The sequence below is a fragment of the Stegodyphus dumicola genome, chromosome 12 (genome assembly GCF_044657685.1).
Source record: "Stegodyphus dumicola isolate Sdum_Otavi_A_Nest chromosome 12, ASM4465768v1".
Classification (NCBI taxonomy): Eukaryota; Metazoa; Arthropoda; class Arachnida; order Araneae; family Eresidae; genus Stegodyphus; species Stegodyphus dumicola.
In genome coordinates this window covers 30,792,747-30,819,934 of record NC_140779.1, presented here as the reverse complement: position 1 = coordinate 30,819,934, position 27,188 = coordinate 30,792,747, and the positions used below count along the sequence as shown (strand labels likewise).

The window sequence follows — 27,188 nt, the reverse complement described above, 5'->3', positions numbered from 1 at the left end:
TGCATATCATAGTACAATGAATTATAATGATTGCATATCATAAGTACTATTATAGCATAATTTTATTATGCACTGATCATTTGTAACATGAGCATTTATCTTAACCATGCAATAATTGAAATTTGGCTTCAAAATTTAGTTTTCAAAGAGAATTCTGGATATTGTAACTAACATTTCAAACAAGGCAGATACATTTTTTTTCACTCATGCATTCTTGTCTGATTATTTAATTGTTCTTTTAACTCAGAATTAACCGATGATGCCAATTATAAAAATGACTTTCATCTTCTCTTAAAAAATTCTGTAGCAGCTATTTTCAAAATCCTATATATCACTCATTACATACATATACTTGCCAACACTACTACACTCAAAAATCAAAAGATTTTTTTTAAAAGAAATCAGCAGAATTTTCGCAATGACAACAAGATCTTTTAAATGATAAAAATATATACAAAAGAAATGCACTTCTTAATATTCAATTAACTAACTATTTAGTTGCTGAAAGTTCAGTTACTAATTCTTAAATGGAACTAATACAAAAATACTTACATGTAAAAAAAAAAAACAATTTTATTACTTGTACGTTTTATTTTCATTAAAAAAGAAACTCTTTGGTATTTGTCTGCTTTTGCTAATAAAAGTTTTTGTAATGTGTCATTACTATACTAATATTGGATCCAAATTTAGTCCTTGTTTCAGTAACAATACTGAAAAATTCTCTCACACTCTGCATTATTATAGGGAATTGCCAGGATGTTCAACATTATTCTAGATAGTTCACTGTAATTAAAATTCCATCAGCGCCCTTCAATTTTCTAATTAAAATTCCACTAGATGTTGATTACTGCTGCTTTTATAAATTTTTCTACGTTTATATGAATAGGTATTTTACAACCTCCTTTAGATTGTGTGAAATCTAAAATTCGCAATGACAAATGGGATTATGTTCCCTTGATGAAATAACAGAAGTCATCTGTGTATAGTTTTTGAAAAGTACATGAGTATTTCATTTTTTCACAGACTCAACTAAGACAAAAGATTCCAATTTCTTAAACTCTTTCTCAATGCTAGGCAGCGAAATGAGTAAAATAACAACCTTGACCCACAGCGACACTTGATGCTCATTGGAGAACAGGAACACAATGCTTTCAGACATCTATAAGACACTCATTCTTATAGAGAGACATTATGGCGTGATCATAATGTCTCTCTATAAGAATGCCATAATGGCTTTTATATGTAACCTCGAGAAAAACCAAGCATTTTCAGATAACAAAAATCACATGTTTGGATGCAAATAATGAAGTATTAAGCAAAGCTCCATAAACATTGGAGAAATTTTAAAAATAAGAGAAAATCCAGGGAAATATGTTGTAAATAAGGTTGGCGGGAGAACAGTTGGGAATCAGGAATCTCACGTCTAAATCGGGAGAGTTGGCAACTCTGCATGCAGCATAAGGTAACTTTGTCACCAAAAGCCAGTTTTTGTCATTATTCCTGTTCCTTTAAAATTTTAAATTAGAAGTTATGAAAAAGTAAATATTATTCTTCCACATGGACCAAAATAGAAGATAAAAATGCAGTTCCTTACTTTGCCCATAGCATTCATCAATTAATAATATAGAAGCTCATATGAAACACTAGCTTACAGATCAATACGTACACTGCACAAAAAAAAAAAAAAATAAATAAAAAAAATAAATAAATAAAAAAAAAAAAAAATTTAAAAATGGGACAGTTTTATATCTCTCTTTCTATCAGGCCGATTGACGAATTTCCATATTTCAATTCCACAACTCAAATTATGACAAACTACGAAGTTTTGTAAAAATCACAAGAGTAGTTTTTAAAAAATTAGCTCTCAAAATTTTAGCTTGTCAATGTTAATTCAATTTGGTATGTATTCATTAATATCTCTCTTTTTTTATTAAACTTATTTGATTCCTTCTTACACAGTTCTAAATTTAGTTTCATTCCAAATAAAATTCACCCATTTTTTTAAGATTTATTTTTAAATATTTTTTTTTAATTTTTCGAAAAATATTTAGAATTATAATCTATACAATTTTTACAATCATCTTAAAGTAGATGTATTTTTAAGCATACCTGCAAAAAATTAGAGATTTTTACTCAAAATTTCCTAACATATACGTGAATTTACATTTTGGCGCTATTTGAAATTTGCCGTATTTGTTATAAGCAATAATAAAGAAAATGTGGTTTAGGCACTTTGTTAAAATTATTTGAAATAAAGAACAATGTGACTTTTTCAGCTCATCTACAATGTAAAAAGATAGGAAAGAGGTGCCTTTTTTTCCGTTCCGGCATAATGGAAGGGTAAGAAAAATAGTTTGCCATATAGTATTAAGAAGTTCGCCAAGTAAATTATTCTTGGCAAAAACTGAAAAAATTGTGTCCGGATATATTTTTGAATTTCTCCATAAATTTTGCACCAAATTTTACAAAATTTAATAGCTAAGCATAATTTGAGTTGTAAAATCGAAATATGGAAAAAAATTGGTATGTTATTTCAGAAAATGTCCGATTTTGTATGTAAATACCTATTTTTTAGAACAATGCTATATATAAATCTAATATACATCCAAAGTTGTGCTTTCGAGAGGAGCAATTTGAGTTTTGTCAATCGGCCCAGTAGAATGAGAGTTATAGAACTGTCCTCCCCCTTTTTTTTTCGTTCCTTTTGCACAGTGTACATATGTATATTCATGCATACATTAACACAGACCTCCATTTATACATACATATATTTCTGCCATCAAAATCATTAGTGTTGTGAACAAAATCTTAGCAAGTTATATTAAAATTTCTTGTATTTTCCCATCCTTAAAATTTATGTCATGTGAACTCCCATTAAATATTTGTTTCCTTTTTTTTCCACTATAGTTTGATTTAATAAGGAGATCCACTATTTTTGTTAACAGATCTTTCTCTCTTCAAAGAAAGCAAAGCAAAACTTTTTTTTTTTTTTTTTGAAGATCCTGCAACAATTTTTTAATTTGTTATTTTAGAATGTTGTACCAATTTTTAATACAGAGTTGTTAGAATAATTTATATAAAATAACAGAAAAATTAAATATGATGCAAATTGTCTCTTATTTGCTGAGCAATTAAAAAAAAACTTCTAAAATCACTATCATCACTGTTCCACTATTTTACAATTGATCTAATGTAACAAATATGATAAATGAATTTCCACATATCTTAGATATTTTTTAGTCCATTTTTAAAGCAATGCAGTTTATAAATATATTTATTTCAAACAAAATAACCAAAAATAAAAATAGGTTTTTAAATATCAAGTGATAATTTAATGTACAAAAAAGACCTAATTATTTTGAAGCTATAATTCTGAATGAACATGAGCTATAGATGGATGTGGAGGATCAGATGGTTTTACAAAAACACCTTCTGCTGCTTTCCAGTAGCAAGTACTGTCAGAATATGAAATAGCACAGACTTCTTTTTGTCCTGAAATAGGCCTTCCGTAAGAATGTCCAGATATGGCCATCCACCTGGATAATATACATAAAAAGAATGCTTTATGTATTTCTAAATCATATTTTATATGAAATAAAACAAAACCTATCATTTCAACTACATCTAAAGACCTAAAAATTTAGACCTATAAATTCAAAACATCATTTGTTAAAAGGCATAAATCTCCATGCAAGATCAAAATTGTCTGGACTTGTAGAAGTCGTCTTAAGCAAAATCTGCTCAATATAAAATTATGCTAAAATACTTGAAAACTTTAGGCGTCACCAGCGGCCAATTAAAACTACTAAATTATAGGAATTTGATCCAAGGCGAACAGGCTGGCTGTATGGTTGATTTTCATGGTTTTCCCCATAATTTAATATGACTACAAGCCCATTTTCCTTGGAAAAACTACAAGGCTATCCCTTCCCTTAAGCAGATAACTTCTATGAGCTTTGCCATATTCAATTACCCTAACTTCAGAATTATTTCCAATAACAAGAAATATTACTTGAGTTAATTTTTAATTATAAATATATATATTACTGGACAATTGCTAAGGATGGATCTCAAATTTAAGTAGCATAATGAAGCATAACATTAAGCAGAGATGAAGGCTAAACAGGATAAAATATTATTTCCCTACTGTTTGAACATTAAAAACAATAGTATACCAACAGCAGCAGGCACCTTCGAGAAAGGTGTCCATACAGGATTTGTTGTGTCACACTTTGCATATATCCAGCAGCTGCTGTGATTCAATGAAATTTAAAACATATGTAGTCTCATAAAATTAGTAACATAGCAACCTTGAATTGGGCATAGATTTAATCTACACTATAAATCTACACCAAACTCGAGGTTGTTGTGTTACTAATTTTATGTTTCACTTGGCATGTTTCTCTTCTCCTTTCATATATAGCCTCATCAAGAATGCCTTTCATTTCATTACGAGGGCCTACGAACATAGCAGTCACTATGGGACACTTCTTCAAATTGGCTGTGTAGACTACAACTACATGTATGATAGTGAATATGGACATACTCTTGAAAACAGCAAATCTAAAGCTATTCTGGCATTAAAATATGATAAATATAGTACATAAAAAGAGGCTGAAAAAGAGGGATTTTCATTTAATAAATCCAAAACTTCAGTGCTAACACTTTTTGCAGCATTAATAACTCAATTGCACAATTATGAGAAAATTACATAAGAATTCAATTTAAGAAAATCCTTACTGTTGGGGATTTTATAAACAGTGTATTTATTTTCCCTCTTATTTAAAACAGTAAAAATTACTTCAGTGGATGCAAAATATTTCAACATCAAATCCCTCAATACACTTTTATCAAGAAAATATTCTTTACCTTCTCAAAAAGTTTCATTTCTCCACCATGTTTTTCTCTTGCATAGACTTTTTCTATATTAAATTATATATTAAAAAAATAGTTTTATATTCAATAAATCTGTAGTTAGTTTGTAGAGACATTAGGAGTTTTCTGGAAGCAGGAGATGTGAAAAATGAGCAATGCCCTCACCGGGACTCGAACCACGGACCTCTCAAATACGCGTCGAGCGTGCTGACCACTACACCAGAAAGGCATGCTAAGAAGGTGGAAGATATACCTTATATACTCCCCCTTTTAAAGGGCAACTGAGGATTAGGGAACCAAATTGCCAAATCCTGGTGTGGAGAATTACTATCCACCACCTTCTTAGTTTGAGCATCAGTGTAGAGCTAGTATGTTATTTTGAAGCAGGAGAGATAAAAAATTAGCAATGCCCTCGCCGGGACTTGAACCACAGACCTCTTGAATACGCATTGAGCATGCTGACCACACCACTATGAAGGCACGCTAAGAAGGCGGGAGAAATACTTTATAAGTTATTTATGTGCAAGCAATAATAAAATATATTTTATGTGCAAGCAATAATAAAATATATATGAATATAAAAGTTAGATTAGAAAAAAATCTAAGCAAAACTCAGAGAGACATGACCAATCTGCAAAATTCACTAATCCATATAACCCTTGGTCCCCAAAGTGTGTAAATTATTACAACTGTACACCAGAAAATTATGTCATGCAATACAGTAGAAATAGGATGATAAAGAAGACTTAATAAAATGCTATTGATAATTTTCCATTCCAAAGAACAGAATAAAAGGTGAACAATAAAAGCCATATGCTATGTGTCTTAGAGTCACTTCTTTAAAATTACTCGATCTCAGAAAATAAACTCCTTGATTTTAAGTATGAAAATTCTAGAAGTATTAACAAAAATAGTAAATAGTTTATACTTGTCAAATTAACTTCAAAACTCTTAGAAAAGAAGATAAAGAACAGCTGTCATATTTAGACAGAGTTGGCAAAAAATTTCCTGCCAAACATTTTTGGCAAAAGAAATGAAAACGAATTTACAAAATGAAAGCAATGCAAAAATTAAAATAACTCTATACATAATTAAAACAATAAAAAAGCAAATTCACTTACCATTCAAACTAGTTCTCAAAAAAGCAAAATATTAATTTCAAACAAAAACTTGTAAGGACAGACATATCACATATATAATCCAATATAATTTCATTAATAAAACTTTGCCAACCACACAAAGCATGTGAACCAAAATGCCATGATTAGCTATATCAGATGTCCTATGATTCAACATTTCAAACATTACAATACCCTCCAAAGTCAACTTATTGCAGGAAAACCAGGATCCAAACCTCAAACTTGGTTAAGAACCACTTTCTTTACCTTCAACAATTTTTCTGTAAATCCACAAAAATCCATCAGAAACACAATTTTTCTTCTGAATCTTCATATCAGAGCCGCAGTTCTCACATGTCAAGTTGGGCTTCAAAAATCCTTTACTCCATAAAAACTGCAAAAGTACACTTCTGTCAGCATGAACAAATGAACATGAACAAATGCTTCATTAATAACTCCAACAACGTATCTTCTCGAACTAAATCTAGCTTGAATATGCTCTAAAACATGTAGCTATTACATCTCCACAACTTTCTTCATGGAACTATATGCCATTATTCAACATATAAACAAGCAATCACGATAAAATACAACCACATTTTCCCCAAACCTGTCCATGTAAAAAAAAGAGTTGCCATACAAACAAAATCTGACCAAAATCTTAACTAAACCATCCAACACAAAATATCGCCACATTTGCGACCATATGTACCCCAAGCCATATATGACATTTTAATCAAAGATCTTTTAACAAAAACATAACACCTACTAAAAAAACTCATCTATCAGAGAATAATTTTTAAAGTTACTGCTTATAAAATGCAAACGGAATAATAACCAAACTGAGACAAAATTTACATTTTTGACAAACACCATACAAAGTATACACAAAATCATTAAGAAGGGGGAAACCAAATCCACTTCTTATAAGGAAAATTTCAAAAAAAGTGTAACAAGGTTTTTCATTTTTTTTTTTTTTTTTTTTTTTTTTTACTCACATTATCGATAATAATTACAACCAAGTAACAATTAACAAAAGGTATAAATTGCATACAGATGAAAATCATTGTTTTCTGACTAATACTTTACCCAATTAACATAAATAGTTACAATCAGTAGAAATATAAAGCTGTACAAATACATTTTGCATTTCAGAAAATAATAATCAACACATATTCTGAGATACATAATAACATGCACAATTTCCCCAAAACATAAATAAGTTTATATTAATCATTTCTTTAATAATACTGCATTTACATCCTTTAAATGAAATGTTCAACATATACCAAAAGGAGACAGAATATAAAAGATAAAGTTTGTGCTAACTACAACTGCTGAAGTAGGGTGGGGGTGGGATATTTATTATTTTTCTAAACTTGTTCTTTATATCTCTTTCATTCGAAGCAGAAATTAGCATACTTGTAATTGTTTGTCTAAAGCCAAGTATCATTTAGATGTGTTTTGAAATGTATTCAACATATTCAGACTAAAACAAATTACACAAAATTTGCAGCGACAGTTATTTGCATCTGTAATAAATGCAAATGAACAAAATTTCATGCTTCCTTCACTCTCACTTCAATAAAATTTCATGATGTCCACTTGCTCTTGTACAATTTAATTGTTCAAAGAAGCTACAGAAACTTCAGTTATATGTTACTTAGATATCAGTGTAAGACACAACTGAGAATTGTTAATGCTACAAATAGATTTGACACGGATAGTCAGTAATAATTAGTGTTTACATTTCCTAAACAATGTTATGCAATAAATATTTAAAAACATTTCTTACATATCAGTGTCTGCATGTTTCAAACGTATTGTTCCTGAGCGTTCCCAATTATCAGAACTACAAACAACAATCCAGTGGTCACCTGTAAAAAGCAATATAACATATAATAAACATAAATTTTAAAATATATATGTTAATAACAAAATGAGAATCATTAAACAAATGATAAAAATTTTGCAATAACTCCTCTCAATTTATACTTTAGAGAGGAGATCATTAAAAAGAAAGTGGAAAAATACAGTGATAGAAAAGATTAATTATTAGAGAAATGGAAAAAAATTTAAACATTATATATTTTGAATAAATGCATCTTACAGATAGATTATCATAAGTTATCTAACTACTGTTGCAAAACTATGTTGTGTGTTTATTAGATGTATAATTACCTAGATTACAGGGAAAGCCAATAAATAGGTAAAAACTGCTGCAGGATTACAAGACAGCCATTAATAGTTTAACAAAGTACCATCAGATAGCAGCATAATCATATTTCAATATTGATTCAATAAACATTGCTACTGAGCATGAAGTCCTGTTAAGGCAGTGTGAAAATGGCAATTGTACTGTTTCGAAGTGTGCACATAGATAAGTAATTTAAATGCAAATATACTTGAAATTGCGTTTTTTTGTGTAATGTAACATAAAATTGAGACAGAGAAGCTCTGTCGAAAAAGTAAGAATACAGAGGCAAGTCTGTTTAATATTGAGTAAATGAGTATCTCAGTAATTTGGCAAGATATCACCAAGCTGGGAATGGTTTTGGCAACTAATTTTCGTTGCCAAATTTGGCAAAAATTGCCAAAGGTTGCCAAACTTGGGAACCACTTGGTGACATTTTGTCCAGACTCTGAATCACCATAATAGGTATTGTAATAGAATAAATATAATTGACCGCTATATTAGCTGTAACCTTAACTCAGCCCTCATACTGCCTTCCAGTAATTTCGAGAAATAGAAAGTATTGGAAATATCTCAGCGGCCAGGTGAAAACTATATAAGGCTGGTGAGAGCATCTGCTCTTAGTTAGTTAGCTTCGCTATTAACGAGTTCAATGAATTCATCTGCAAATAGTTCAGTAGCTGAAGCATTTTCACCTGAAATTTTTTCTTGCCTTATAGTGTGGTAATTTTTTAATTTGGTTAACCAACCTGTCAAATATGTGCACTCAGTTTTTAAGATAATTTCTTCATAAAATACTGTGGTTTGAGCCATTAGCATTGAACCCGTTAATGGCACGACCTCGCTGCAACGCTGCCTGATACATTCAATCATCACTTTTAGCATAACGAATAATTTTTCTGTTATTCATTGCGAGTGGGGTATCTTACAATCCCCTAAAAATTCAAAAAGATTCTTTTTCTTATGTCACATATAATGAGTTTCCAATGCCATATTCCTCGCATAATTCTGAGACAGATATACCTTTATTTTCTATTTGCAGCAATCCCACTTTTTGTTTAATGGACATCGAAACACCTTTCACTTTGTAGATTCTGTTGCAGCTTCAGAATTAGAAACTCTTTTCAACATAATCAAAAGTTCAAACATTAATTTTCATAAAATTGCTGCAATAATAATAGCCTGCAAAAATAATAAGCTGGATCAAATCAGAACGTTAAGGAACAGAGCAATCTGCTATATTAACTGAAATTCCTTGGAATCAGTAAAGTATAATTTTAACCTAGCTTAATAGTGCCCACTGTGTACATTATTGGCTATGTATCATGAGACTAGCAAAGAAAGACAAGTTGTTCTACTGAATGTCTTGCTTCTATCAAGCACTTGAGACAAATAAGCCTGAATTGTATTAGTTTAGTTATTTATTATACTTATGTCTATTTCTTGCACATGCTTGAGGTTTATCCGAGTCCTGAATAAATTCCCACATATACTTAAAAGACTTATCGAGGGCCAGAGCTAGCTATCTTACCATTTCATGCAGTCTCTGCGAGTCCTAAATTCTGCTACCAAGCGCCTCTCTAAGATCTAAAATGTTGCCGCCCCTAAATTTTGGGTTCCAACGTTTTCACTAAACTCTAAAAAATTTGTCATCCCTTAATTTTGTTGCTCGGTGCTTCTCTAAATTCCCAAAATTTTGTCTACCATAAATTGACGAAGAGACATATCCCCTGACCTGAAATTCTGGAACCACTGCTTAGCGGTTCGTTCGTTAAGAGCATCATTCCCAAAGGCTTAGCAAATTCACCAACTCAATTCTGCTGCTAACAGGCCCAATTTAAAATCATACAGCAAACACCTTTAACGAGCATCTTTGATCCGTCCATTTCAATCAGTCGCTGTGCGAGTTATAATTGAAGTACTGATGCAGTGCGCTTTTATACTCTTGGTCAATGTCCGAACTCCCATCCTAACCACTTCATCGCCAGGTTTGGCAACCACTTTACGTTGGGGTCCACTCTTCCAATGTCATATCAGAAATGGCAATAGCGATCACATTTCAGTGAAGCCTTGGTAGTGGCTTGCTTGTGTTGCCATCTATTAACGGTGGTAAAAAATGCTTCATCGCATGACCGAAACTTGAACCTGCGGCAGTTATTTATGAGTAGAATTCTTTACCACTAGCCCACAAGAACTCTGTTGGGCTAGTTTCAAGAATTCCAATTCTTTCAAATTTGTGAGTGTTGAGATGTTCTCCAGATCCCTACACACTCCCCACCCAAGCATCTATGATGAGATATCAGGAGAACCCTGTTTTTGTTGGCTGTATGTTACTATTAGATTCTGGGGTGAAGCATGTGACATGGTTCATCATTGTGTCCTCAGTGGAGGGAGGAGTCTGTAGTTCTCTAAGTCACCAATGTAGCTATCACACATTTCGGTGCTCCTGTCACCATCTATTAACACCGTTAAGAAGTGCTGCATCACATGACCAGGACCTGAACATGGGTCAGTTACTTATGAGTAGAATGCTTCACCACTAGCCCAAAACAGCTCTGTTACATCATCAGTTTCAAGAATTCCGACTCTTTCAAATTTACAAACATTGAGATGTTCTCGAGATCGCTACACCTTGTATTATGGGGTAAAAAAAAATCAAAAGTGCATATATATATATAAAAAAAAAGGAGGTTGCTGGTGGCTTTAAGGTCTGGATTTCAGATCATTTCAGATATTAAATGTCTGGATCTTTTTTACTGTATTTTTTTTATTTAAGTTTAAAATATTTACATGAGTTTTCTACCCAAATTATTTCTTGCTATTAAACTAATACAATAAAACTACTTAAAAGCTACTAATAAATGGAACTGATTTATAGATATTTCACTTTATATGATCAGATCAATATTACAAAGTAAATGAAATGTAATAAATAAATAAAAAAATAATATTGCACTTTTATTAGGTGAGTAATTTCATAACTTCAAAATAAAATATATTACCAGTATCTCCTTCTCCATTTTCTCCAAATGCACTCACTTCTTGGTTGCTTGATAAAGGCGATGGAAAATGATGGCTATGTAAATTCTTATGAGTGGCTAGATGTTCCAGCCTGATAGTAGACCCACAAGCAATGGGTTCACTGAAAAATTATAATGAATATAGATAAAAGCTTATGTGCTTGAAAACTACAAAAGTATTAACACAGATTTATAATAGATCTACAAGTAGGATTAGAGAAAGAGAAGACAGAAGAAAAATCAGGTCATCTAGAATAATTGCAGCATCTAATGATTATAAAAACCATTATGCATAATGTTTCAAATTTTGGTATGAAGTAAACACCTTTAGATATCCACATGGTAAAATTTTTACTTCAGTATAAATACACAGTTTCAGTACTGCATGATTTGTTATGTTCAAGAATAAGATAGCAAGAAATAAATAATAAATGGATGCACCCAAAAATGATGTCAATCAAATAAAAGTACATATCTATGCCCAAAAGCGGGAAAAAAAAAAAAAAAAAAAAAAACAGTAGTTGATTTAAAACAGTCATGATTACAACAGCATGTTTAAGGCAGAAATTATACATGGTAAGTGGAATGCTATAAAAATTATACACAAATACTTTAAATTGTCTTAAATTGAAACAACTGCAGAGCAAAAAAAAGACAACAATTTTGACTGTCAAGTAATAACTTGAATTATACACTTATAAATAAAGAAGCAACTGACTGAAAAATGTTTTTGGGGAAAATAAACCCTCTTGCTGCACATCCTACGATTTCCACAGACAACATAGAAGTAGCAAAATTTGTGCAACTTGCTATTTCCACGGGGATGAATTTTTGCTGTTTATTTAACTGTGCAACCCACTCTTTCCCTGTTCAAGGTTTCCTTTTGGCTCTTCTGTGATGTTTAATTGTTTATTTAGATGTGGGTTAACAGATGGCATTAGTTGTCCACATTTCTGCCCAAATATAAAAGAATACATAATGTAGCATTTTGCATGCTTTTCAGAGCTGAAAGATGTCTGGCAGGAAGCGTTTCACAAGTGATATAATCTATATTCCTGACGATATTTCCAGCACTGGTAGTAGTTTTGACTCTTATTTCAAGTATATTGAAGATAATTATAGTGAAACTGATGAGAATTTCTCGGATTCCTCTGCAGATAGTGATGAATCTGAAAATTCAGTTTCTATTGAAATCGTTCGAAAGTGGTGCAAAATATTACATTATGCAAATATTTTCATTAGCATTTATGCTTTACCTTTGTATTTTATAAAATAAATCATAATTTAACCAATATTAATTTTCAAAATTTTCTTTTTATATCATTATTTTTCAATTTCAGTATTCTGAAACCTTTTCTATGATCTAATTCTATATTGAAAAAAAAAAAAAAAAAAAAAAAAAAAACTCTTTCACAAAAAATTTTTGTATATTTTAACTCTAAAATATATGTAGATTTGAAATATGTAATAAAAATATGCAATTTTTGAGCCTATTTTGATAAAACAGTCTGCAGTGAGAGGGTTAAGACTTGTATCTAAAAACTTCCTCAAAATGGATCATTACTTCACTACTAGCTTTAACTACCATGAGTTTTTACTAGTTGGTTAGTTTATTGTGTTAAAACAAATCATGGTAAATTTTTTAATTATGGTGTAATCGCACCTTAGACCTGGAGGCAACGCTGTTATTTTGGCAAAGTCTAGAATTGAAAGCTAAGTTCGTAAATTCACAAAGTTCTTATCAGCGGGTGAATCAAGCACTGCAGTCTTAAAGTCTTAATATTCTGTCTCTAATTCATATTTTATTTAATTCATATTTTATCTAATTCTATTTACACAGTGCAGAATGGTGAAACTTCCGATTTCTTGGTCACGTGACGTGCACCAGCTAATGGGAAAGTTTTCACTTTCACAATTTACATAAATGGAGAAATAATCTTGAAAATTCATTTTTAGGATTGAAGTCACATGTTGCAGCTCGACAGAAAGGAATGTAAGTAAAGTTGCATAATGTGATTTGGCTAATGGCGCATACGTTCACGCTCAAACTTTGGTAGCAAAATTTTTACAAATACACTGAAACATTGAGAACACTTCCCATGATTTACCATGCAGTAATCCATGGATAACATCACCAGCAATATAAAATGTATAGAATTGCATAAAAAGCATCAGACCCAATAACTAATAATATGCATTTTAGTCAAATCATTTGCTTTTTTTAGTGGACAATGAGACTTCCAAAAGAAGCATATCTTACAGACTGTTTGGTTCCAACTGTGAAGAACAGTATGAGATACCCATATTTCTTCTAAAATACTCTTTTCAGCAAATGTGACATGAAGATAAGCAAGCAGGCCTCATATGCTTTGCCATAATTTAAAAATTAGTCCAATTCATATAAACTCTGAAGTATAGCTGTAAAACATGATGATCTCAGTTACTATTTTATGTGACTGTAGGTCTATAATCCCTAAAGGTTTTACTACAGGGTAAACATACCTTGAAAATTCTACAAAACTAATTTTAGTCCAATAATTTTTGTTGTGTTGTTAAAGATGGACAGAGCTTCATCTTGAACAAATCAGCAAATCTGGATCACAAAACACAAAACCACATTGCCCACATCATCCTAATTTTTATAGAACTTCAGAATGAAGTCAATTGGTATTCACCACCACCAGATCTTAATATTAGATAACTCCTGTGAAACATTAAGTAACAGAAATATCTCTAGTAACACTCTAACAACTGTACAAGATTTTGCAAGAGGGATACAAAAAGATATAGGTACTTTTCGTTTTGCCGGCACAAACGATAAAGTCACTAATAATGGTACAACTGATGCCAAACGGAATATCTTCACTGGTAACCTTTTACGCCTCATTTTCAAAACAAGTCACAGCCATTTCTTACCAGATTGATTGTTTCTTTCATAACTGGCACATAATTACATAGAATATAGTCAAAAGTCGTTAATTCGGACACCCATAATCCGGAATGATCTATAATCTGGACCTCAAAGCTAAAAACTTTCTGCACATGCGGCGCGGTGACACATGCACATAGGTGTTTACGCTGTGCGCGTAAGACCTTTACGACTGCGCATATGCATGTGCGTAAGTGCAGAACACGTTTTCGCATGCGCGTTTAATGTATAACGGATGGTATACGCTAAAATTATCTAATTATCTATTTCAGTTAATGTTGATGATTTCGTTGTTCCTTAATCTCCGAATTGGATCCGGCTTATTATTTTTTGCAGACTGTAAGAGCAATTTTATAAAAGTAAGCTTGAACTTTCAATTATGTCAAATAGAATTTCCGATGCTGGAGCTCCCAAAGGATCTACAAAACGAAAGTATAGGCCTCATTCAATTGAAACATTTAGTGATCGTTAGCCGTCATACGTCATCAGTTGCGATTGATTGTGCTGTTTTGGTATTCAATTCAAACGCAACGATCACTCTGAGCTCGCGATCGCTCGTTCTCATAGCGATCACTTGGAACCCATCATTCCTCGGCGAAAAACGATCGAATCAATATGGCGGCTGTGTTGTTTGTGCTTTCACGAGGACAGAAATCAAGTGTGCTAAAGAAAATGCTTTAGATCTGCTGAGTGAGCATCAACTTATATCAAAGTATAGGGTGCATAAGGATCCTAGCAAGGGCAGCCGACGCATCATCTGTGTTGTATCCAAATTAAGTGCACTTGTTGCTAGTGGACATTGATTTAGCGTTGTGTTGTTTACATTTGTTTGATGGATTGCTACCTAATTCAGAGAAATATGCGTGGATGCACTGCATCAAATTATTCATATCGTTCCAGAAATAACTTTAGTATGTTCTATTTCCCGAGAAATGAAGATAATGGGTAATTAATTCTTGTCCATTGGAATAGATTCCGATCGCAAGACCGTGCGCTTTTGAAGTAAGTTCAACTTCGTATGTTTGCATAATTGTTAAAAAAATAAGTGTTCATGTTTCAGCGAAATGTGTATTATCATTTAAGTATTGCTAATTAATGACAAACTGATTTATATGTACCAATTGAATATCAGAATGTGTATAGTCAATACACAAATACCGACGGCGATAAGTAGATGCTGATGTGATTTTCTTTATTGTTATTATCGCGAAAGGACAAAGTTTAAATAATTATATTATACATTTGATTTCAATTTTGTGCGTGATTATAACTATGAAGTGCACTTTTTATTTAAATTTTAATGCGGGATTCATGGTTTAAAATCGTATGTTATTTTTTGACCTTATTATATTGTCGCCAAATCTGTCAGTCGGCCTCCAATGTAAAAAAAAAAAAAAAAAAAAAAAATGTAAACATTGGATAATATGATTGAAATTATGCATTATATAATGTTTCCCTTAAAGTAACATTAATATATCATATTTATATTCATTTTGAAGAAGGTAAGCATCAATTTAGGTATTTAACGAATAATTTTGACTGTATTTATACATCGTGTAGACTGTATTTCCAGCTCTTTCATTTAACTGCGATTGCTGTCAATTTATTTCCAATGTATCAACATAAAATACGTTTTAAAATGCTGTACAAGCTTAGTCAGTGATTCTTAATTTAATTCAGGCAATTTTTTATGTGTAATTAAAATAATTTAATTATATATGTTACTGTAATTTACTATTTTTGATTTTAATGTTTTAGAAATTTGCTAAATCAAGTTTATTTTTGTGTGACCTTGCATCAGAGGCGCCAATGATAAATCTGTTTTGGCTTTCACTGCTAAAGTTTTTAATGAAAAAAGTATTACTGATGTAAAAGAATGAAAAAATGATATTTACTTCCTAATCAGTGCCTTATGATATTGCAATAACTTAAAAGGCTTCTTACTGTTTCTTAAGTTGCATAACGTGTTTTCATAACTTCTTGTCATCTTTATATTTTATTCGTCTATGTTATCAAATAAATATAAAAGGTATGTTTCTAATTAAAAATTCTTCCTTTCATAGCAGTGTTATGTACCATGATGTGATATGTGTTGGCGTTTATTATATAGTTATGAACATTACAGTCATTATAGAGTTTTATGTATTTATTAAATATATGTAATCTACATCATTGTGTATTATATAATTTTCCTTTTAGAATATATTACATTGTATTTTTTGAGTTGTTAATAGAACTAGGTACATTTTTCTTTTCTTTTGCTTTAAGAGGTCTTTTGAATCACTTTTTTTTCAGTATGCAAAACTTACTTGACCTATATTTTTCACATGTATATGATTTATGTGAATGGAATGTGTCTTTTAGATTAGCTGTTTTCATAAAGGAATTAAAATAAAATAATACCTTTGAAGAATTTTCACAGATAAAACTTTGAAACAATAGCGCTGGAAAGCCAAAGATGGCACACCAAACGTGAACTGCAACCCTAAAGAATGGTTACAAGGAGTCAACCTGCACATCTGGTAGCTCTTTCATTGGTTATTTCGAAACAAACGCAACTTCCGACCACGTGACAAACAGCATCGCGCATCAAGTAACCTCTGGCAACCCCTACGAGTTCGACTGGTAGGGAAGTGTTTCAAATGAATACGAAAAATCACTCGTTTTCAAAAGTGATCGCTAATGCTGGATACAACGATCGCTGTTTGAGCGATCATCGCTGTTTCAATTGAATGAGGCCTTATGTTTCGATGTCAATCAAACAAAAAGTGGAATTGCTGCAAAAAATGGATAAAGGTATGAAGAAAGTGACAGAGAGGTGATTTGTTTCTCTAATCATTCCGAAATCTGTTTATCAATTTCACGCTGCTCTGCGGGCTGTTACGCCGCTGAGTTTAGTTTTTTAATATAAATAAAAGCCATTTTCCCTTAAAGTATTATCAATGAAAACATTCTTCCTCAGAGGCTGATAGTAATCAAAGCAACTTCTTTCTGTTCCCCAAGCAGAAATTAGCACTTCAGTGCTAATAATTGTGTTTTATGGATACTGAAGAAATCAAGAAAACTGTGACAACCAAACTTAACAGCATTTAATAAATGATTCCAAAAACAGTTTTGAACATTTGGTGGAAAAAAATTAAGCATTGAGAAAAAGGAAGATTACTTAGACATGACCATGTTTACTTCAGTGCCTTTAATTTTAGTTATCAAAAGCAACATCTAGGAAAACAATGTCAATGAAACTGCTGAGAACACTCATAACAGAAAATGCATATTTTCCTCAATGAAATAAACTACCGATTATGTAATCCTATTTAGAGTATTATGAGAACTGCAGAAACTTACCCTCTTTTGCATGTTTTTCCACTTTTACCTTTTATAACCCAATGACTATTTACATCATCAGCTATATCTACTGCAGTGACTGACTAGAAAGAAAAAAAATTTAAGAATACCTAGACAATGCAAAATTAATATCCAAACAGCTGAAAAGTTTTTAATATTCAAAATTTTTAAAGAAATTGGATAAGTATACACTTTTTATTAAATTATTTAAAATTTCATTACTTTTCACAATTCAGAATTAAATATGGCAGAAATTATGCCTTTAGAAGAAGTTTTTAAATCTAACTACAAATCTAGCATAACATGAGAAAATTAACCAAAAAAAAATTCTGAGCCAGAATTTCAGAACAGAATATTTTCACAAACAAATATAATGTATAACTTGCACAACAATTACTGAAAAATCAGAGATACAATAATATAATATTTTACATAATCAGATTTCATATGAAAATTTTGGGTTAATAAAGAATTGTTATTTACATACATATAGTGAACAGTAACTCAGACTTGTTACCTGGTGCATAGTAAGTCCAAAGACTTACTATGAATTATTATGCACTGGTGAAATAAATTATGAAAATTTGCATATTTTATTGAATTGCATGAAAAGAACCGAATTGAAGGGAAAATCAGCGCTTCTAGGCAAAAACGCAAATTTTGTACGGCAAATAGGTACGTGTACACAAGTGTTTAGGCGGAGTCAGCAGAAAAACAGGTTTTATAAGCGTGTGAAGGGTACGACGAATTGCGTTCGCTAGCACACCTCGGTGAATTTCTTGGTGCTATCTTGCAGCATTACATTAAATTCACATCAGAACAGTAAAAATGAGTAACCACCAATGTTTAGATGATGGAACGAGGTGGCGAATTGTGAGGAGGCTAGAGGCAGGCCAATTGCAAGTCCAGATCTGCAGAGAGATTAATTTAATGCCCAGCATTGTGTGTAACCCATGGAAACAGTTCCAAGATACCGGATCCATCAAGAGAAAACCTGGGCAAGGTCATTCAAGAGCCACGACAGCCTGAGAAGATCGCTATTTGTCCATTTTAACGAGGTGTAACAGAAAGGCTACAGCTTCTCAGCTCTCTCGGGACCTGTATGCAAGGCTGTTTCCATAAAACTGAATGAGTTAGGTTTGTTTGCCAGAAGTGCGGCTGTTTGCATCTCACTCAGGTCTATAGACAGGAGAGTCCTATTAGCATGGTGCAGGCAGCATAGTGATTGGAGTATGGAGCAATGAGCGACCGTTCTGTTCACGACGAGTCCTGTTTTAGCCTAAACACTGATTCTCGCCATACTTTCATATGAAGAGAGCCAGAAACCCACTACCTACCCTCCAATGTCTGTGAAATCAACAATTATGGCGTTGGTGGTGTAATGTAGGTGGTTGTGATTGATTGGTTGTGATTGGTTGTGTTGTTGTGATTGATTGGTTGTGATTGACGTTGGTGGTGTGATGGGCAGGCATCATATTGGATGGTCGCACATCTCTCCACTTCTTTGACAGAGGCTCTGTGACTGGTGTGATGTACAAGGATGAAATCTTCGCCTTTTCGGAGTTCACCTTTTCAGGGGTGCAGTGGCCCCTGAGTTCATCTTACAGGACGATAACACGAGGCCACACAGAACTCTTCTGGTCGATGAATTTCTCAAGAGTGAGGATATTTGCCGGATGGATTGGTCAGACAGGTCTCCAAACCTCAACCCTATAGAGCATGTCTTGGAGGACAATTGCAACTTTCAACACCCGTCCGAGAAAAATTATAATTTAAACACTCAGTCAAATTGATAATTTGACTGAGTGTGTTTAATGTGGAGAAACACAATTTTAATTTCAAAAGAATTAAATTCAGAAAAGTAATTTCAATTAACAAAGTACAGAATCATTTACAAAATTTTAATGAAAAAATTTTTAAAAATATACAATAAATTAAAAAGTAGTAACCTGCAATACCAAAGAGGCAAAACTGCTCAAGTAACTTATAAATAAAAATAAAAAAAAAATTAATAAAATAATAAAAATTAAAAATCTGAAAGCTTTCAGATCTTACATTAAGCCCAAAGGGGCATTTTTTTAACATTTTGTGTGTTACCATTATTTCTTAATTATCATGTTCTTTGGACTTAAACCATAAAATTCAAGTCAACAGCAATATGGCAAACTAATTTTAAAATGAGCATATTTTTAGAATTTCCGATTCAGCCTCGCGTGGTGAAGATAAAAATCTTTTTTTTTTTTTTTTTTTCTACATACAGTATTGCCATTGCTGACTTTCAATTCATCGAGTTTCTTGATAAAAAATCCATTAAAGTGTTATAAAATATGCAATCAATAATAAAAAAAATTTCAAATTCCAAATTAGGGTTTCCAGATGTATTCGGTGGGAGATTACATTATTCAAAATTTGATGGCTTTGGATACCGTTGTTTTATAACAATATCAGAAACATACATACATTTAAGCAGATTCTTCATTATTTAATTTCTTTAAATATAACACATGGCAATAACATTTGGTGGCAACAATTTGAAAAGTGAATCAATGTTTATAGTGAATCGACAGAAAATGCCAAAACAAAATTAATATTCCTTCTGGGCAAACAGTTGCTTTGGACTAAAAAAAAAAAAAAAAAAAAGAGAGAGAGAGAGAGTCAAAGCCTTGCAAATTTACAAGAATGCAAATTTTTTTTTAAAATATACATTATTTGTTTTTTAAAAAAATATCTCAAGTACTCACAAAGAACATTTCAGTGATGAAAAACAAATGAAAATACAAAAACAAAATGCTAAAATATGCATAATTAATTTCTAAAAATTAAATTAAAAAACTAAAATAGAAATAGAAAGAAAAAAAACTGAAAATAATTAATTAGCTAAAAGAAATGCTTATAGTCCATGCGCAATGCTTGAAATTCTAGACAGGGTAAAACCAAAATAAATATTTTAAAAAATGAAAAGACTGAAAAATGTATAACTTAACATCTGAACAAATTGAGGAACTACTCTGATATGTTCTCTCAAGTCACCAAATTTCTCGCCAAACACGCTGCCATATTACTATCTAAATTTTTTGTCTACATTTCGAACTTTAAGCCTAAAATGTCTCCAAAAACCACGTTTTGAACACACAATTTAAGATAAAAATTCAAAACAAAAACAAAAAAATTAGATAGCAAAAACGTAAAGTTTCTAACCAAACATATTTGACAAAAATCCATGTACACAGCGATACATTTTAACTTCAAAAAACATCTACGAATGGCACAATCTAGGCAACGAACAAATCTATGAACTATGCACACCCCGCATTAATGGGTAGAGTAGACTTTAACGTAACCTTTGTATTATGGCGAAGTTGTTTGATTTATTGCCAAGTTGTGGTTTCATTTATGGTAGCCTGAGTAGTTGAATGTTATGGAAACCCTATTGTGACGTAATCGGGTGCATGATTCTGGGAAATTTTGAATCATGGGATGTTTTGTAAGCGTTTTTGTGGTGTGTGTTGGTTTGATTCTTTAAGATGGTAGAATGGCTGAATGTAGTAAAATTAATTTGAAGTTTCTGTACGATGTAGAGCGAAAGGGGAAAAGAGCTTTAATTGACTGGTGTGTAAATGAAGGTTTACTTATTAGCCATTATAAGTGTCCTGTATGTAGGAAGTATATGCGTCTAGTCGAACGTAAAAACCATTTAGATGGGTTTGTAGGAAGAAAGGTTCAGATGGTCAGTATGTGAAGCGTTCGATCAGAAAGAGTACCTAGTTTGAAAAAAGTCATTTGAGTATGATTGATATTTTGATTTTTACATGGCTCTGGGTGTACAAAGTGAACTTGAAAATCACGGTAAGTGAATATTTACTTTTGGTAGTGCTTAAATGTATAACATGTTTTCCCTTTTTTATGTTATTTTATTGTTTGGTTTAAAATGTATTTTATTGAGATTATGTATTTTTTGTTTGTCTATATTGTAGAATTCGGTGCTCCTTTAACTTTTTAAGTGAAAATATATCGATGTGTACATGGACAAAGTAAAGGGAGTGTGTAATGCAAGTTTGTGCAGTTCTGGGATATACATTTTTTTTTTTTTTTTTTTGAAGTGAAAATAGGTCAACGTGTACATGGATAAAGAGTGTGAAATGCCATTTTTGGCTGATCTTTAGAATATGGTAACTGGTAGTTTGGCGACATTTTGGAGGCGATAAAGGTTACTACCTGGGACTTTGGTAATAATGTGAGCAGTACTCAGTTCCGATTACGCATTATTTTGTGTGAGGGAAATGAGAGATCATGGGATATGTCATGTGATATTAATGGACAAATTATGGTTCTTTAATCAGAAAAGGGGGGAAATCGGGAAAAAACCTGGAAATTTTGTATTTGGCTTTATTCTGTGTTGTGTGAAACAGTGTTCGTTAATTTTTGGATCCCATGGCCCTAACTAAAGTGAATTCAAAATGGGTATTTAGTGGGATTGAAGGTAGTAATAAGTGTTTCTTTAAGGTTGTGCGAGATAGAAGTAAAGATGTTTTATTAAGTTATTTATTTTACCTGGTACCTTGGTATGATTTTAAAGATCCTGAAACAGAAATAAGAAAAGTTTATCGGACACGTAATCAAGATTCTGAAGAAGAATTGGTAAGTTAGTATTTTTAATTATTTGAGGATATTATTTTTATGCATTGTTCTAAATGTAAGGTGGAAGTAAAGTAATTTGCGTAAATGTGCATGGAAATAATTTAAATATTTGACACTAAGTATTTGTAATCATTTGTAATGTTTACGGTATGAATTAGTTAGTGACGTTTGTAATATAATAGATAATGTAGAGGTAAAAGTTTCTGGATATTTTATTTATTTTATACGGGGAAATGTTCATATTTGGAAAGGGTATATACTTTTTCGCGATCAGGTAATTTCATATATGTTCTTTTTACCAGGTTTGAAGATTCAGAAAATTGTTATTCATTTTCGTGAAATTTTTCTAATTTATGAGAAAAAAGCAGTGTATGTGGATATAGTGAAGAGTGTGCGCAATGCCATTTTTGTGCAATTCTGGGATTTTTTTTAAATAAAAATAAGTCGACGTGTACATGGTTTAGTGATATTTTAATTAAATGATAGTTGTTTTGTGAATTTTATGTTTGTAGGAATTTGGTATACGTTTAAGTTGAAGTAAACGTGCATGGAAATAATTTAAATATTTGACATTAAGTATTTGTAATGCTGGCGGTATGAATTCGTTGGTGATGTGTATAATATAATAGATGATTTAAAGGTAAAAGTTTTTGGATATTTTATTTATTTTATATGTGGAAATGTTCATATTTGGAAAGTTATATACTCTTTCGCGATCAGGTAATTTCATATATGTTCTTTTTACCGGGTTTAAAGATTGAGAAAATTGTCATGTATTTTCGTGAAATTTTTCTAATTTATGAGAAAAAAGCAGTGTACATGGATATGGTGAAGAGTGTGCGCAATGCCATTTTTGTCTAATTCTGGGATGCTTTTTAAAGTAAAAATAAGTCGACGTGTACATGGTTTATGTGTATGTGTTATTTTGAAAAACACGTAAGTATGGTATTGTGCACTTTTTCCCAATTTTGCAGTGAATATTTGTCATGATTAAGCAGTTTTGTTAGATAAAATTTCTAGCATAAGTGTAATTCGGCTAGTAGATTGTTGGAAGAAGTGTTCAGTAGATAAAAAGAAAAGCAACATGTCTTTACTTCGTGAAGACAAAATGGCGGGGGGGAAAAAAACAGAGGGTTGCTGTAGGAGAGTTGGTCGCCAAATTTTCGCCAAAAAATCGCTAAGTTACCATAATGTAAAGATCAACCAAATTCTTTTAATAAATGTGTATTTACAAGCATATGTTTCAGTTTTCTGTAAACGTCTATAATATATATACAGAAATATTTGATTTTCAGTAGAATTGATAATCCTCCAGACAATATAGTGGTTAGGAAAGCCTACTACAATACTGAAGGGTGAGGGTTCAAATCCCGGGTAAGACATGGATGCTCGTAAATTTATAGTGTCAGTGTGGCATGTCGGCACTCTAAATATGTGGTGTATGTGGTGTAGTCCTCTTATGTGGATTGGTGGGTGGCGAGAAGGGTGGGAGACTCCCAGATCCCCCCGGGGTGCTCTCCGTCAAAATTGGGGGCAGAAAATAGAAGTTCAATCTCCCTTCGGAATAGGCTCTGGCAAACACTGTTCTATGTAATATGGACAAGACAACAACAACAGCAGAATTGGTAAATTTGAGTTGAATGTATAAATTTGAGTTGAATGTATAAGTTTGAGATGATGAAATGTTTAACTAAAATATGCAAAAACTTTTAATTTTAACACAAAAATTAACACAAAAATTTAACACAAAAATTTTAACACACATTTAAATTTTAACACAAAATGTATTTATGAAAATTATTCAGAAACCATAGACGTTAACAGTTTGCATAACTTCAAGAGCCAAATTTTAATATGACAGAGGGGTAGACAAATGTAAATAAAACTTGCTTTCACAACAGCACTTACTTCTAGATTATATAATAATTATTTAACTCACCTGCTGACCGCTTCCCGAGCCGTACTTCACATCATGAGAATGCAACCGAACTTTCATATTATTATTAAGTAGCTTTATTACAGAGCCGCACGTAACATACGGATAAGAAACTGGAAAACATAAAATTAAATAACTGATTAAAGATAAAATATGTATGAATTAAAAAGTCCACACATCAGTTGCACAGACACGAGGCATTTAAATTCAGTAAATGGTATTAGTTAAAACCCCACAGAATATTCACCTGAGATTACTAATGGAATGAAACAAAGTTCAAGCACTAGAACAGTGCAAGATATAATTAACTTTTCTAAATACATTTTACAGTAATATAGTAAACAAACAAATACAGAACATGAAACTTAAATTTACAATAACTTCATATTCACTAGCAGACCAACTCGTAAACAGTGATTCACCATAAGGAACTATTGCCAAAATATATATAATAATTCCTGCCTTAAATTGCTAACCGACCGCTTGCTGATTCGCCCAACTATTATTGCATATATCCGAGCACCCAATTTTAGCCAAAATGCCAATTTTCTTTTATTTATTCATCGGATAGATTACTTACTTAAATTTCTGCTTTTGCTTCTACGGAAACAGAAATATTAAGGATGTCATAAAACACGAAAACCAAAATTAAGCATTTAAATCGCCGTAAGTCTGCATTTAAAGAACATGTAGTGGCCCAGTTAGTGCATGAGAAATAATTATTTTTTTATTTCATATATTTGTTCATGTGTTTAATTATTTTATAAAATTAACTTTAATATTTTGTTAATATTCATATTTATATTTCTTTTATGCTGAATGGCAATAAGTAGTTCATATTTATATTTAAATTTCTTTATACTGAATGGCAACTAGTTCTAGTTCTGATTCATGATTGCTAGGTTTTGGTTTCAAAACGTTGCTCGTAGCGTCGCATTTCGATAGCTGGAAAATAAAATGCAATAATTTAGCTATTTGTTTATAATTCATGCTGTTACTAGTCATAAATTAATTTTAAACATTAGTAGCCAAGGCTACATCGTGGTGACCCTGATTAATTTTCGAAATGTCAACAAATGACTCTTCTGAAACTGCTATGAAAGATACGATGCAGTCACCGGAGCTTCATAAGGTGAGTGTAAAAATACCTCCTTTTTGGATTGATAAACCGGAAATATGGTTTTTTCAAGTTGAAGCTCAGTTCAAAATTAGTAATATCGTTTCAGAAGAAACGAAATTTAATTATTTAGTTTCACAGCTTGAACCTAAGTTCGTCGAAAATATTTGGGACATTGTAACGAACGATAGTGCCACAAAATATTCGGATGCTAAAATTAGGTTATTACATTTATTCAAAGAAAGTGAACATGTTCGGATTAAACATTTGATTACTGGTATCGAACTTGGAGACATGAAACCAAGCCAACTTTTGCAGAAGTTGAGATCAGTTGCTACTACAGATGTGTCTGAAAATCTAATCAAAACTTTATGGCTGGAGAAGCTACCTGACTCCATAAAAAATATATTATTAGTTAGTGATGAAGATGTAACCAAGTTAGCGTCTATGGCAGATAAAATTAGTGATATGAATCGGAAACCAGAAGTATTTAGTACTAATGCTCCTTCCGTTCCCGCAAATGATTTGTTGCAAAGAATTACCTTTCTTGAACAAAAAATTGATCAAATAACCATTCGCTCAAGACGCAGGGACACGAATTTACGTAATTCACGTTCACGATCTCGTAAACGATATGACCCTACTGGCAAATTTTGTTTTTATCACTTTCGTTTTGGAGCAAAATGCATTCCAGAGAAATGCAAGCCTCCGTGTGCTTGGGTAAAAAACGATTTCAAAAACCAGGAAAACTCGAATCTGCAGTAGGTTCAGCGGCAAACGCTGCTGCAGAAAATATGAAGGATTGTCGCAAATTTCGTTTATTCGTTCGTGACCGAAGATCAAATTTGCACTTTCTTATTGATAGCGGAGCTGACGTAAGCATAATTCCTGCTACTTCACAGAATAAATCTAAAACTGAATATAAACTGTATGCAGCTAATGGCACAGATATTTCCACTTATGGCATAAAAACGCTAACTCTTGATTTGGGATTACGTCGTGATTTTCAGTTTCCATTCATAATTGCTGATGTCACAAAAGGTATTTTAGGAGCTGACTTTCTTCACAAATATAAATTGCTTATTGATATAAATAAGAAAAAATTAATTGATGGCGTAACACAGCTTTGTGTCCAGTGTGATGTCGCTGCTATTTCCAGTGATTACTCAGTAACCACATTAAATAAATCCATAAAAATTTTCGATTTACTGTCGAAATATCCCGAAATTTCTAAACCTAACCTTTTCCCTACACAAATTAAACATGGTGTTACACATTTTATTACGACTGATGGTCAACCCGTTTATTCAAAGGCACGACAGCTCGATCCAAAATGCTTAGCTATAGCTAAAGAGGAATTTAAATTTATGCTTGACAATGGAATAATTCGTCCATCAAACTCCCAGTGGTCAAGCCCCTTGCACCTTGTTACGAAAAAGGATGGTTCATATCGTCCTTGCGGAGACTACCGACGATTGAATGCTCAGACGATACCTGATCGATACCCAATTCCTCGCATTGAAGATTTTCATCATATTTTAAGAGGTACAAATATTTTTTCTAAAATTGATTTATTCAAAGCTTATTTTCAAATTCCCATTGCAGAAGAAGACAAATGTAAAACGGCTATCATCACTCCTTTCGGTTTATACGAATTTAATGTAATGAGTTTCGGTTTAAAAAATGCTCCTGCAACGTTCCAAAGATTTATTCACGAAGTCTTTAGAGGATTAGAATTCGTTTTTCCCTATTTAGACGATATACTCATTGCATCCAGTACCCATGAAGAACACGAAAATCACCTTAAATTAGTTTTCGAAAGATTACATACATTTGGGTTAAGAATTAATGTTTCAAAATCTGTCTTTTCTGTTCCCCAAATCGAGTTTCTAGGCTACCTAATTACACCTAAGGGTTCCCGTCCTTTGCCAGAAAGAGTTCAAGCTATTACTAACTACAAACAACCAGAAACAATTCATGAACTTAGAACCTTTCTTGGAATAATTAACTTTTATC

General features: G+C 32.0%; 1 protein-coding gene across 1 annotated transcript; it reads right to left on the bottom strand.

The window, feature by feature from the left end:
• Positions 1–3,256: 3,256 nt before the first annotated feature.
• On the bottom strand, positions 3,257–24,484 carry LOC118181371 (stromal cell-derived factor 2). Its single transcript, XM_035350502.2, has 6 exons — positions 24,303–24,484; positions 24,059–24,168; positions 17,482–17,564; positions 11,190–11,329; positions 7,789–7,870; positions 3,257–3,536 (listed from the first exon to the last, which is right to left on the bottom strand). Exons 1-6 carry the CDS (start codon positions 24,376–24,378, stop codon positions 3,365–3,367), a joined length of 663 nt encoding a protein of 220 aa, XP_035206393.1. The 5' UTR covers positions 24,379–24,484; the 3' UTR covers positions 3,257–3,364.
• Between the last annotated feature and the right edge of the window lie 2,704 nt (positions 24,485–27,188).